Source organism: Physeter macrocephalus, chromosome 20 (genome assembly GCF_002837175.3).
Source record: "Physeter macrocephalus isolate SW-GA chromosome 20, ASM283717v5, whole genome shotgun sequence".
NCBI lineage: Eukaryota > Metazoa > Chordata > Mammalia > Artiodactyla > Physeteridae > Physeter > Physeter macrocephalus.
Window position 1 is genome coordinate 88,368,315 of NC_041233.1, and position 13,536 is coordinate 88,381,850.

Here is a 13,536-nt window from a genome sequence, read left to right on the forward strand (position 1 = left end):
CTGCTGTACTTCTGAAGGCCAGGGAAGCTGAGAATCCTATTCTAAACAAGCTGGAGGAGGGGAGCAAGTGGCAGCCTCCCCTCTTGGGAAGTCCACTCTTTGAATCATAAATCAGACCCTCTGCTTGTCTAAAGTGACCTACACAGAAAGAGTTCTCTTTTCTTGGAGTAAAGGTCTCATGCACAAACCAGGCTGACGCTTGTCCACTGATAGCCTCCCACTGGAATTTAACTCATTCATGTATTCTACTTGGGCCGTGTCGATTTCAGAGGGGTCTTTATTACCATTGTACTGTACGTGGGCTTGTTCAAGTCAATATTCTTATATAAAACAGTGGAAAAAGCCAGGATATTCTCTTCTTCCTTTGAATTTTTTTTTTTTTTTTTTTTTTTTTTTAGTATACACATTTTATATTCTGCCTTTAAAGCTATTTCTGCTGCACAGCTGCTTTACTGAGACTCAGACTCCTACGGGCCCTGCTTGGTCCGACATGTACCTTGAATATCCTTTCATACCGTTTGATATCTGCAGTCAGTTGTATAATGAGGAGGGAGTGTGCATTGAGTTTGGAGATTCCTATTAACCAGGTCACCCATGAATCTATTTTCGTGCTTTTCTTTATTAGAAATAGCAGGGAACACGATAATATTTAAACACAACTACTTATAGGAGCTTGGCTTCAAAAACACACCTTACCAAGTTTTCTTTTCCCATTTGACATTTCAAAATGTTGTACTACATTTTCACATCATCAAAGCACCTCTTCTCCATTTGCACTCCAGGCTGTGAATACAGACCGTTGCAAATGACAGTGGATGTTTTGGAGGGTCATTTGGGTTTGCAATCCTCTGCTGACATATTTAGAGTGTTTCATTCTGCTCTTGGCATTGCCTTTGAAGATGGTCCATAAAAAAGACAGACACAGACCAAGATGATAAGGCAGCACAGGTGTTGGGAATAGATAGAAGAGAGCTATCTTCAATACTTAAGGGAGGGGATCTCATGAGAAAGGGGAGTAGAATTATTCTGTGTCGTTCTCAAAGAGAATCAATGAGTGAAATCTACAGGGGGACAGATTTTGAATCAACCTAAAAAGTACCTAAATACTAGAGCTGCCAGGCTGTCTGGAACAGGCTGCCATGTGAGGTCATGAGCCTCCAGGCACGGCAGGTGCTGTACTCCCAAGTTGGCCGGGCTGTCTGCCTGGAACGATCCTTCCAGAAATAACAGGTCCATTTCAGCTGTGAGAATCACTGGTCCTTACTTTTTGGCATTACTGTTGGGACTCAGGGCATTGGAAACCATAGGTGCTCTTGTCTCCTGGGAGCAGAAACTGTGAATCCTTTTGAACTGCTTAATACAAATGCCCTAACGGGCCAAGATAGCCAAAGATAAGGTAGAAAGTGAGTTTGGAGTTGTTGAGTCAGACAGCCTTTTATTTCAGGCGGATACTTTACTCTCATGACCCAGCTATTTAGATGATTTTTTAAAATGTCTAAAAATGGACCACAATCCTTCATCTTGTTGCATTAATCAAGACTTGCCCAATATCTCACCAACATCGGGATGTCAGTAAAAACGGGATAGTGATTCCCATTCAAATAAAAGGAGCTTTACAGTTTATACAGTACCTTCTTCTAGATTTCTCCTTTTGATATTCCCCACAATTCTCTAAGGAGGCCTGGAAAATGTTGTTTTCTCAACTTTTATAGGGAGAGAACTGAGACCTAGAGGGTTTAGTGACTTACCATATCATGCAGCTTGCAGGTAGCGCTCGACCGGGGCTGGAGAGTGGGAATTGGGGTCAGGGAAGCTGGGCAGTGTGTCTGTGGCCGTGCCAAACACCAGCAGTGTGACTCTGGACGGTTTCATGTGTACGGTGAGGGTGCCGGAGTAGGATGAACTCCAGGGTGCCCACCCTACCCTGCTGTCTCGACTTCTCAGACCTCTTCATACGCATGGCCTCTGGCACAGTCCTTACTCTTTGCTTGGCAGGTAGGAGGTAAGATGAAACGAATTTTGGGGTTAGAGAAAAGCATCCTGATGTGCTGGTGTGTATTTCCAGGGTGGTGACATTACATTTCAGCTGCTGTAAGACACCTCTGTGTCAGCTCACTTTCACAAGCTTGAGAACTGTGGCTGCATTTTGGTTTGGGGTTTGGAATTTGAGGATATGTTTGTCTACCTTTGTGGGCTCACTTGTGGTGTGGAGCGGTGGAAGTGGCCTTTATGAGTTTCCTCTACCCTACATGTAGAAAAGTCAGCAGGAATCCTGAGGGCTCCTCACTTTACGAGGCATAGACTTGCAAAGGAAGTGATACTTTAGTCTGATTTTAAATTGACTCAAAAGTCAATTTGGGGGCTTCCCTGGTGGTGCAGTGGTTGAGAATCTGCCTGCCAATGCAGGGGACACGAGTTCGAGCCCTGGTCTGGGAGGATCCCACATGCCTTAGAGCAACTAGGCCCGTGAGCCACAACTGCTGAGCCTGCGCGTCTGGAGCCTGTACTCCGCAACAAGAGAGGCCGCCATAGTGAGAGGCCCGCGTACCGCGATGAAGAGTGGCCCCCGCTTGCCACAACTAGAGAAAGCCCTCACACAGAAACGAAGACCCAGCACAGCAAAAATTAATTAATTAATTAATAAAAAACTTCTACCCCCAACATCTTCTAAAAAAAAAATAAATAGGCTATATAAAAGCGATGGAAAATAGTGCAGTTTAAAAAAAAAGTCAATTTGATATTGCTTATAAGTCTTTTTACAAAACTAACCTATTTGCATGTACTGCAAAAGCAATCCATGTTCATTGTAGAAAATGTAAAAATAAGGAAAATTACGTGATTACCTATAATCTCCCAAAGATAACTACATTTTGTTAAAATTTCCTGGAATGGTTTTCTGCACACCTATACAAGTTTTAAAAGAAATTAGTATAATACTGTACATACTGATTTGTAAACCTTTGTTGTTAATGGTAAACTTTTTCCTATTTTACTAAATATTTTCATAAAGGATTTGATCGGAGTTTGGATTTGGGAGCCATGTAGTATTCTAGTGTGGATGTATCAAAATTTCATTTAACCTATTTCCTACTGTTGGCTATATTGGGTGCTTACAATATTTTGCTAATGTGAATCATTTTTGAAGATGTCTTTTCACATAAATCCTTGACAATACAGTAGATGTAGGTCTGATTTGTCAAACAAAGAAAACTAAAGCCGGATTTCAGTTTTTCGGGGTATCAGCCACGCTGTTGAGCATTTCTGAGAAAATGGTCACCTACACACTTACTAAGGTCGATTGACATGGTCACCCCAAAGGTTTGGGGAGATCTCCCCCACTGTCCCCATCACTGGATCTGGTACCGGGCTCCTGGCTTCTTCACACACTTAGCGTCTTGCATAAAAACCAAAGCAGTGGATTCATCTTGGCTTTCTCTTCTTTTGATTCTCTTTTAGCCTGATGAAGTCCTCCGATATCGATCAGGATTTATTTACAGACAGTTACTGCAAGGTGTGCAGTGCACAGCTGATATCGGAATCTCAGCGCGTCGCCCACTACGAGGTAAGAACAGCTTCTCCCGTTCAGTGTGTTCAGATGGAAGCAGGAGTAGCCGGGGTCAAGGCTGTGGGACTTGAGGGTGCTGCTTTCTGGACCTGGGGCAGATCTTGAGAAGCACAGGGCTTGAGTCGGCGAGTCTGAGATGAGGCCAGGACAAATGTGCATGCGTGGGGTTGGAGAGAGTGCTGGGGCTGTCACTCTCAGGCCCCTGGCTGCTCCCCAAATTCTGCTTTTTCCTTTGTGCCTCAGCCCCTGGGGACCCAGTGGGCTTTCTCTACTTGTTAAATCTGTCATTGCTCATCCCTGAAGTTCCTTTCAGGGACACAGCCCAGGTTGCATTAGTGCCAGCTTCTCTTTCCTTCTCTGACCCTGAAGCAAAGCTCAGAGGCCCTTTCTTCATCACTGGAGGGAAACATAGCAGCATCAGTGGTTCAGCACCAAATGCCTTCCACCTTCTGGCTGCTGCCCCCAAAAGTGTTTATCAGCAAGAAGACATCCCCCCCGCAGGGCGATGCCCAAGTTGTAAAGCCCAAGTACTCTTGAAGGACATGATTCATTGGCTTTGGCTTTTTAGGATGGAAGTTCAGATGGCTGCTTTTGGATCTTTTATTGGGAAGAGAGAATGAGAGGAGAGAGGTCGACCAGTTTCTGAGGAGGGAATGGCAGGGGGGCTCGCGTGGAGAAAAGGGGAGCCTGGGCCCCCAGATGCTGCTCGGGGCCGTTAGCTTTGCAAGAGAACATATACCAGGGAGAACATGAGCTTTCAAGGGCGATCATTTGTAAGTAATTTTAGCTTAGAGGGCTTAGCCAGCACTTTTCTTTCTGTCTGACAAATGCTAGTTGTCACTGTCACTCACCAAACTCCCCTGAGCCTCAGATTCCTCCGTGCACGAGGAAAGTAATAATAATCACATGCACACACACACACCGAGCGACGCATTCATCGGACCATGTGTGTTCCTCAGGGTTTTGTGGTGACCAGAGAGACCACTTGAAATAGCATTTGTGAAAACACTTCGGAAGCTGTACAGTGTGGCAGACGTGCAAAATTACATTATTGCTCGTTATTGACTCCGTGGCATCAATATTTGGATGAAGGCAAGGAACACTTGCTCTTCAGAGAAAACTTAAAAATCAGCCTCTGTGAAAAAAGTCAGCCTGTTCTTTTGTCAGTAGGCAACTGAATGGAAGAGGAAGGAAATGTGAATACAGAAGAATGATCAAAATGGAAGATAGCCATCTTTTGAAATTAAGAATTTCTAAATTCTGTAGATGTTGCTTTGTAAACACATATGATTTTTATTAATTCCATTTCCCCAGTGAAGGAAAATCAGGGAATTTGTCCCTGCTCTGAAATTCCACAGCCTCCTATTATGTTCTCCCTTTATTAGACTTTTTGGGTTCCATTTTTAATCATCTTACTAGATTCTTGAGGCCAGAAAGAGAGTTTTATTCATTTGATCTTCCATAATTCCTGGGACAGCATGTGCACATCAGAGCTGTTCAGTGAGCTTTTGTTTACAAAAATAACCTGGGGACACTGTCCAGACACTGCTTTGTGGTTACCTGAGCTAGAAAGGTAATGTCAGAAAATCGAAAACAACAAAACAATTTTTTTTAAAGGAAAAACAGCTGCTCAGTTACGGGTTTAGTGATTTGAACTCAGGTTTTCCTGTTACCACACTGTACCAGCTGTGGCATAACTTAATTGTTTAGAGGCTGTGTTAAGATTTGTTGCGTGTAGCATAGATGAGAGGGAGAAGAGAAAGCAATCACAAGAGATCCGCAGTTAACCGAGTTACATATCACCAGAACAACATGAAATGTGTTCCCGATAACTGGGGATGGGAACTCTGGGCGAGGGTTCATCCCCTGCTTCCAGGTAGAGGTGGGGACTTGCTTCGGGGGAAGTACACATGCAGAGCTGCTGCGGGTGCGGAAAGGGTATAGCGGGGACCGAGCACACCTTGTGTGGTCTCTGGTCTTCCAGCTTCGGTTGGAGACGTTCTTCATCTCTAGGAGGATGGCTCCTATCAGATGATCTCAAAGGCCATCTGAGAACTGATATTTTCATGCCATTCATCCTTCCCACCCCCCCACCCCCACACCCCCTCTGCTGAAATTGCACGTAGAGTGGGTCTCTCTGAGTGCTGTACACCGGGGCCGGATTAAATCTCGGAGACAGAGTTTTGGGGGAAGTAGGAAGAAATAGCTTTATTGCTTTGCCAGGCAAAGGGGGCCTAATGCCCTCAAGACTGTGTGTCCCACCCTGTTGCGGGTAGTGAGGAGTCTTACAGCGTTCAAGGAGCAGGGGGTGGTGAGCACGTGGGCATTCTTCTGATTGGTCGGTGGTGAGGTAAGTGGGAATCAGCGTCGTCAGCCTTCTGGCTCCAACCCGCCTAGGGTCTGCGTGTTTGTGGACAGCACACAGTTAACCTCTCCCACCTGCTGAGGGTTTCAGTATCTGCAAAACAGCTCGAAGGACGTGGCTCAGAATCTTATTTGTAGTCCTGGAGGAAGAACTAAAGGTCCTTGACTTTGTTTAATGGTTAAAGTATTATTATTTGTCTTGCTTGACCATTTTCCTTTCTTTCTGCATTTTCTCACTTCTCTGATTACATTTATTCTTTGACTAACGTTCTCCTACAGACAAAGAGGCAGGCGGAGGACATGGGTGGGTGTCCATTCTGGGAAGGTCTCGTAGGGTCCAGCTCCGTTACAGTCCCAAATTCCAGTCAGTCCATTGAAAATGTGGCTACAGTTATTCTCAATGCTCTTTCACTGATTTATTGCTTGAGTATGATTTTACTCCCAGTTTGACCAGATCATATTCCCAGGGCAAATTAGTGGGAATCTTTGGTGTATTTTCTACGTGCCCAGCACTATTAGCGTTTGATATTGCAGGCGGTTCTGGGTTATGTGAGGAATAGTCCCTGCCTCCAAGAGGCTCATAAACTTCCTTGGAAAGGAAAAGCCATGGATAGTTCAGTGTGGTATCTATGTGTGTGATACCGAGAACAGGCTCTGTAGATTCTGCTCCTAAAAAGAGGCTGATCTAACTTGATATAAACAGAGTGTTCATTCTCCTGCCCATTTGACTTTCTGATGTATATGCTGTGTTGTGCTGTTAATTTTTTAGATCTTTGCATATTCCAAATTCAAAAGGGTGAGTCATCACCGAGAGCTATTATGGTCAAGAGAGATTTGTGGGGATAACATGAATTTTCGAGGTTTCAGTGGATGGGTTAAATTTAGAAGTTACTAGAATAAGAAGCCTTGGAATCTCTAAGGAGGCTGGTCTGGCTGGACTGGAAGATTTGTGTTGGAGAAGAGAGGCTGGCAGCACCTACAGGTAGGGTGGGATCAAGGGGTAAGGAAAGGGGAGTCTGGACTCTTGTGAGGCTCTTAAGTATCTGAGAGTGTAAAAAATAATTGTGCATTTCTGAGTGACAGCCCATCGATGGTGGTCAAGATGTATTGTTTGGAAAAGAACAGCTCTTGATATGACTTTTGCCAAGAGACTAACGTGCCGGTCCACTGAAGTTGGAGGAAAAAAAACAAAGCAGACATGTAATGGCTAATAGCTTCATGTCCCATTTAAAAGCCTGAACCTTTGTACAGGAGGACACAACCTAATACATGTCTAATGGACCAAACCCTTCCATGCTATACTTTTAAGATCTCTTTTTACATATGAAGTCCTGGGCTGAAAAAAAGGGGAAACGTAAAGACATTATTGTTTTTCTTACTTGCTAAGCATTAATACCATGTAATGTTTCGGTGGCAAATATAATTAGATGTTGTCTCTGCTTACTGGTTGAATAGTCTGAATCAATAGAACAAGTAGACACAGACACAGAGGGGAAGAGAAAGCTTTCAAATGAATATGCCTGAATGTTACAGAGGTTAGAACTTGTTTCCCATTGAGGCCATGAGGGAAGGGGTGCTTTTCTAAGTGTAGGAAGAAGAGGATTGGAAGACTATGAGAACTGAAACCAAAAGGACAGAAAGATTATTTTCTGGAGTAAAACTAAAGGAAGAAGATGAATGATCAGATCTAGCAGGAGAGAAAAAACTCTTGTTAGGCAGACCCAAGGGAGCCAGCCATCAACGTGCCAGCCCCGATTCCTTGCCCTTTTTGTGAACCCTAATACCCTTGTGTTACTTTGCCGGCTCTGTAATTAATCACTGCTTGTGAAATCCGTGTCTCAGAGGCACCTCCAAACAAGATTGCAAGCTTCCTGAGGGCAGGCCAGAGTCATGCACTGGGTTTCTCATTTATTTCCACAGCTTGGCCCATGGTTGTTGCTCATTGGCACTTCGAGGGTGATGAGGAGGTTGCGGTGGGAACTGGCAGAGGGGCAGGTGTAATGGAAACGTTCATGGATGCACCAGAAGATGCGATGGTGTACGTTCGGAGTCGCTCTCTACTCGGAGCGGCCTTCAATGTAGAGGTGACAGTTGTGCAGTTATAGGAAAGGCGGTTCTCTGAACTGATGGGGAACTCTTCAGACATCTCTGAACCTTGTAGTAATGTCAGTCCTGGCAAGTGAACCCTATCAGTTCCCCCGGGAATGTCAGAATCTAGCGGCAGGTGCATTGGGTCTGCAGGGGCATGCTGAAACGGATTTTTCAGTTTCACCTGTTTTGATGGCCTTCCAACAGAACTCTGCCTTCCTTAGCTTCTGTTTAAAGTGGAGAATAGCTGAAGGGCACTCTCTTAGTCTCTACAGGTCCAATAGTGAATGGGCCATAAGTGTTTCTTGGGTAGAGACACCAGGGTAAACATGAGGTCTCCAATATATGCTGATTAGTGTCTTGACTTTTTGGTGTTACCAATGCCTTTATTGCCTTCTCCCCCTTAGTCCCTCACACCTTCTTCTCCGCTTTGCTTCTTCTTTTTGCTAATTGCCTGAGTAAGCATGCAAGCTGGACGACTCCTGGCATATGTGTGAGAGTTGGGGGTCAATGTTGTGTTGTGTTTCTGCATCAGTCCTGCCAGGTACCACGCTAACTGGACTTGAATATCGGCAGGGCTCACTGTATCCTCACACCACTCGCATCTCTCTTGGGTACCAGCGGTGATGTGCTCCTGGAGATGCAAGTACTAACTGTGTGAGGACGATAAAGGATCTTTATCGCAGAGTCCTGTGGAGACGCTTCTTTGCATTGTACACTGAGATTTGCCGTTTTAGTCTCTTCAGATCTCTTATAGTTATGACATGCTTAATTTCTCCCAGATGCTCTTACTACAATTATTGGTGCATCTGCCCAGGCTAAAGCAATTCTTACTACCTTTCCTCATGTCCCTGATTGCCTGATACTCTTCAATGTCTGTTTCTTGACCAATTCATGAAGACTCTTGAGCTTCTGTGAAATTTGTTCCTATTCTTATGTTTTTCTATTGTTTATTCCGGCAGGTCTGGCCAGTTTACCTTTTATCGCTTATTATTAGTTAATACAGTTTACTGGGGCTTCCCTGGTGGCGCAGTGGTTGAGAATCCGCCTGCCGATGCAGGGGACGCGGGTTCGTGCCCCGGTCCGGGAAGATCCCACATGCCGCGGAGCGGCTGGGCCCGTGAGCCATGGCCGCTGAGCCTGCGCGTCCGGAGCCTGTGCTCCGCAACGGGAGAGGCCACAGCAGTGAGAGGCCCGCGTAACGCAAAAAAAAAAAAAAAAAATACAGTTTACTGGAACATAAAATAAATGATTAATAGAGAAGCTATAGTGAAGTAGACAATACTAGGCAGAAGAAGACACTCGACTCGGGACAACACAGACATTGACCAAGAGCAGTTGTCAGATGCTGTTCTTACTGCTCATTGGTTAAGAGCAGCTGGTTAATGAGTTCTCATTTGCTGAGAGCATATGGCGTCACTCAGAGGATTTTAGGAGCCAGGCCACACTCCATTGGCTGGAACTCAGTCCCATGGTCCCACTTAAGTGCAGGGGAAGTTGGGAAATGCTCTTTGAATGTTTACGGAAATGAAAGGGGTGCAGTGAACACATAGGATCATCTCTGCCGCGTCAACCCCTCTGGTCACCATTACATTCTCTCTGGGGCACGTGGAACACATGCATCCCACCTCCATGGGAACAGCCTCCAGGTGCTACCCAGTCACTGCCTACAGCTCAAATGTCAGGATCTCCAGGAGGGGAGTGGCTTTCTCTATCAGTTGTGGATGTGAGTCCTCTTGGTTCAGCCACCAACGAACAAAAGAGAAATGTCATCTCTCCCCCTCTTACACTTTAGAGTGGTGATGACAGCAGTAATATTTTCCATCTGAAAAAGGAAGAAAAGAAGGCAAAGAGTAACCACTAGTCCGTAGCAAAGTCGACACCCTGCAGGGCAGGCATTGGGAAGTTTCTCTTTCCAGGGAGCGGGGGAAGTTACCCAGATAGATTCCGATCTTCCCCTCTGGGAGGGACTTTTTGTTCATTTTCCCCAGTGATCCCTGGCTCTGCCCCCAGAGTTCTTCCCTGTCCGTCCATGGTCCTCCTTGACACATGTGAAACGGACCCTGGGTCCTCCACCCTGCTTGGGGACCACCAGCCCTCACAGCCCGCTTTCTGCCTGAGATTGATTTAAGGTTTGGAGACTATTCGAAAATTTTCTAATTGCAGATCATAACAGCTTTAGTCATACAGTTCTCTCAGTAGTAGAGAAGGCTTCTGATTTGTTTCCTTTCAGAAGGCTCCTCCTGTCACAACCATACAGTTTTTCCCAGACATAATTTCAAGGCTGTTTATTATATTGCTTCCTCACTTCTGTGCCTCTATTTTTCAGTTTCATCGTGGCTACCTTGAGGTTATCTAAAAGTAGGTGGAAAGACCCATCCTTAATTTGACTTTTGCCAAAGGCCTGCGTCACAATGTGCAACTGAGAAATCACACAGGGTCTCCAATACACAATGTCTTTTAAAATGACAGAGAGGCAACGAGGGCAAGGGCAAGATGAGGTAGGGGATCAAGAGGTACAAACTACTATGTATAAGATAAATAAGCTACAAGGATATATTTTACAGCACAGGGAATATAGCCAATATTTTATAATAACTATAAATGGAGTATGATCTATAAAAATGTGGGGTAGCTATGTTGTACACCTGAAAGTAATATAATATTGTAAATCAACTATACTTCAATTAAAAAAAAAGTTTAAAAATGACATCTCTTACTTTGAGGTGACTAGAAGCAATTAGCAAATGACTTTTCCAACTCTCTAAGTCTCAAATTTCTGAAATAGCTTTTTATTTTGCTTATGTCTATTTGCTAGTGTGTCAGCTACACATCATAGTTCTTGTAGTTCTTTGATACTTTTATAAAAAACCTAGCTGAACATCAGCACCAGGCAACTAGGAACAGTTAACATCTATCCAAGTCATCTGTTTTTCCACCCTCTTCTAGTTTTCTTAGAATTTTAACCACCTCCTAGTGCAGAACCATACAGTTCTAGCACCATAAGCTCTGGAGGCAGGTCTGCCCTCTGGGGTATTGTAGGCAGTAGGTTTGCCAATATTTTGTCACTGTATATCCAGGATCTGCTGTATCTGTACCCTCCCCACCTAACTCTCCCCCTGCTAAGCCAATGCCAAATATTTGGTGTCTTGTTATGGGAGAACTCCCATTTCTATCTTAGACAAGGTAGGCTAACTGCAGTCACAAAAATCTCAGCATCTTAGAAATAAAAATTTCTTTACTGCCTGCATTATAGCCCATTGTGGGTTAGCAGAGGGGGTTTTGTACCATGTAATTATTTAGGACTAAAGTTGACAGAGGCTCCACTGTCTTTGCTCCTGACAAAGATGATAGAGCCATCAGTTGCTCTGAGTATCAAAGTCCAGCTGACATTGGGGGACCGATGGGCAATGTGGGTGACTGTGCTGGACATTTTAGGGGCCAGGTCTGCAAGTGACAACACCATATTCACCCACATTCCGCTGACCAGACCTCAGGCCTATGTTTTCTTCTGACTGCATGAGAAGCTGGGCAACCAATGTGGCTTACTGGGTTCCCTGGAGGAAAATGGAGCCGGTTTGGTGAACATACAGCACTGCCTCTGTGCACTGCATGTGTGTGACACCAGAGGGACATCGTGACTAGGACCTGCTGTGGGTTTGTTGGGGACGGAGGGGGGCACGTGGAGAAGAAAGAGGAAGAGAGGAAAGGCTGTACATCCCCAAGGGAGTGCTCTTGACAAACAAACATGTAAAAAACAACTCTGGGGGACTTCCCTGGTGGCACAGTGGTGAAGAATCCACCTGCCAATGCAGGGGGACACGGGTTTGAGCCCTGGTCCGGGAAGATCCCACATGCCATGGAGCAACTAAGCCCGTGCGCTGCAACTACTGAGCCTGCGCTCTAGAGCCCGTGAGCCACAACTGCTGAGCCTGCGCTCTAGAGCTCGCAAGCCACAACTACTGAAGCCTGTGTGCCTAGAGCCCATGCTCCGCAGCAAGAGAAACCACTGCAATGAGAAGCCCGCGCACCGCAACGAAGAGTAGCCCCCGCTCACCGCAACTAGAGAAAGCCCGCGCGCAGTAACAAAGACCCAACGCGGCCCGAAATAAATAAATAAATGTATTAAAAACATACAAACAAACAACTCTGGCAATCACGTGTCTGGGGGCCCCTGTGAAGTTGATGCCTATTTCATTTCCACGATGTGTGGAAAACTGAAGCCAACATGTGTTGTTTTGTTTGTCTGAGACAAAGAAATACAATGCTATTTTTCTCTCTAGCTCCTCCGACTTAATTGACCAAGCCCAGAGATTTTCCATTTGGAATTTGGAGCCTGTGTTCTGAGCGGCATGTCTTACTGGGAGGCTCCCCCTCTGCTCTGCCTTTTTGGGCCCCGCCATCCGGTCTCCCAGGCTCTAAGCTCTGGGGGGCCCAGGTGGTGAGCGGCCTGCCTACCCCACACTCAGGGGCTCTCCATCTGTGGGTAGAAGCTGGGGACCTGTCCTTGGTATCTCAGCATCTTCTAAAGATGGATGTTTGGGAGAAATTTTTCTTTGCTCTCCCTTATAAGAAAAAGTGTTCTTCTGCTTGAGAGGCTGCTCTATCACAGGCCCTTGACTCTTAACTATTTCCCTGCTTTGCTTTATCCACCAGATTTATGGCCACATCCAGCAACAGGATTTTGTGTGCACATTTATTGTGCTCTTTACCTCTGGATGTTATTATTTTCTTTCCCCTGTTTTAATTTAAATCTGTACCTCTCAATTATTTATTTCATCCTTTTGCGTTAGAGGTGGATGTATTTTGATATGTCTTCTTAAAGTCTTTGAAGAAAAGAGCGGGGGATAAACATATCAATATTTAATCTTTTTATTTTTAACATTTTATTCGTTTTTTTTTGACGAGGGGGTAAATTTATATGACTCAAAATTCAAAAAGGGTGGAAGAGTGTATAATGTGAAAATTCTGCCACTTATTCCTGTTTCTCAGCTATCCAGAAGAATCCTGGGTGACCGATTTTCTTTGAAATCATCTATGCATATCGATGCAGCTTAATTTTTTCAAAAAATTTTATTAGAGTAGAGTTGATTTACAATGTTGTGTTACTTTCTGCTGAACAGCAAAGTGTAACAGTTATACATATATCCACTCTTATTTAGTTTCTTTTCCCATATAGCTCATTACAAAGTATGGAGTAGAGTTCCCTGTGCTATACAGTAGGTTCTTATTAGTTACCTATTTTATTTTATTTTTTTGGGGGGGTGTGCGGGCCTCTCACTGTTGTGGCCTCTCCCGTTGCGGAGCACAGGCTCAGGACGCGCAGACTCAGCTGCCATGGCTCACGGGCCCAGCTGCTCCGCGGCATGTGGGATCTTCCCGGACCGGGGCACGAACCCGCGTCCCCTGCATCGGCAGGCGGACTCTCAACCACTGCGCCACCAGGGAAGCCCAGTTACCTATTTTATATATAGTAGTGTAAATATGTCAGTCGCAATCTCCCAGTTTATCCCTCCCCA

At 45.1% G+C, this 13,536-nt stretch overlaps 1 protein-coding gene across 1 annotated transcript in view; it reads left to right on the top strand.

Annotated features, from left to right (window-relative positions):
* The first annotated feature begins 3,460 nt into the window (after window positions 1-3,460).
* The window catches only part of ZMAT4 (zinc finger matrin-type 4), a 269,984-nt gene continuing 259,908 nt past the window's right edge, over window positions 3,461-13,536 (top strand). The window contains exon 1 of the mRNA XM_024131526.1: window positions 3,461-3,562. Within this exon, the coding sequence (XP_023987294.1) occupies window positions 3,461-3,562 (102 nt within the window). The remainder of the gene's footprint in view (window positions 3,563-13,536) is intronic.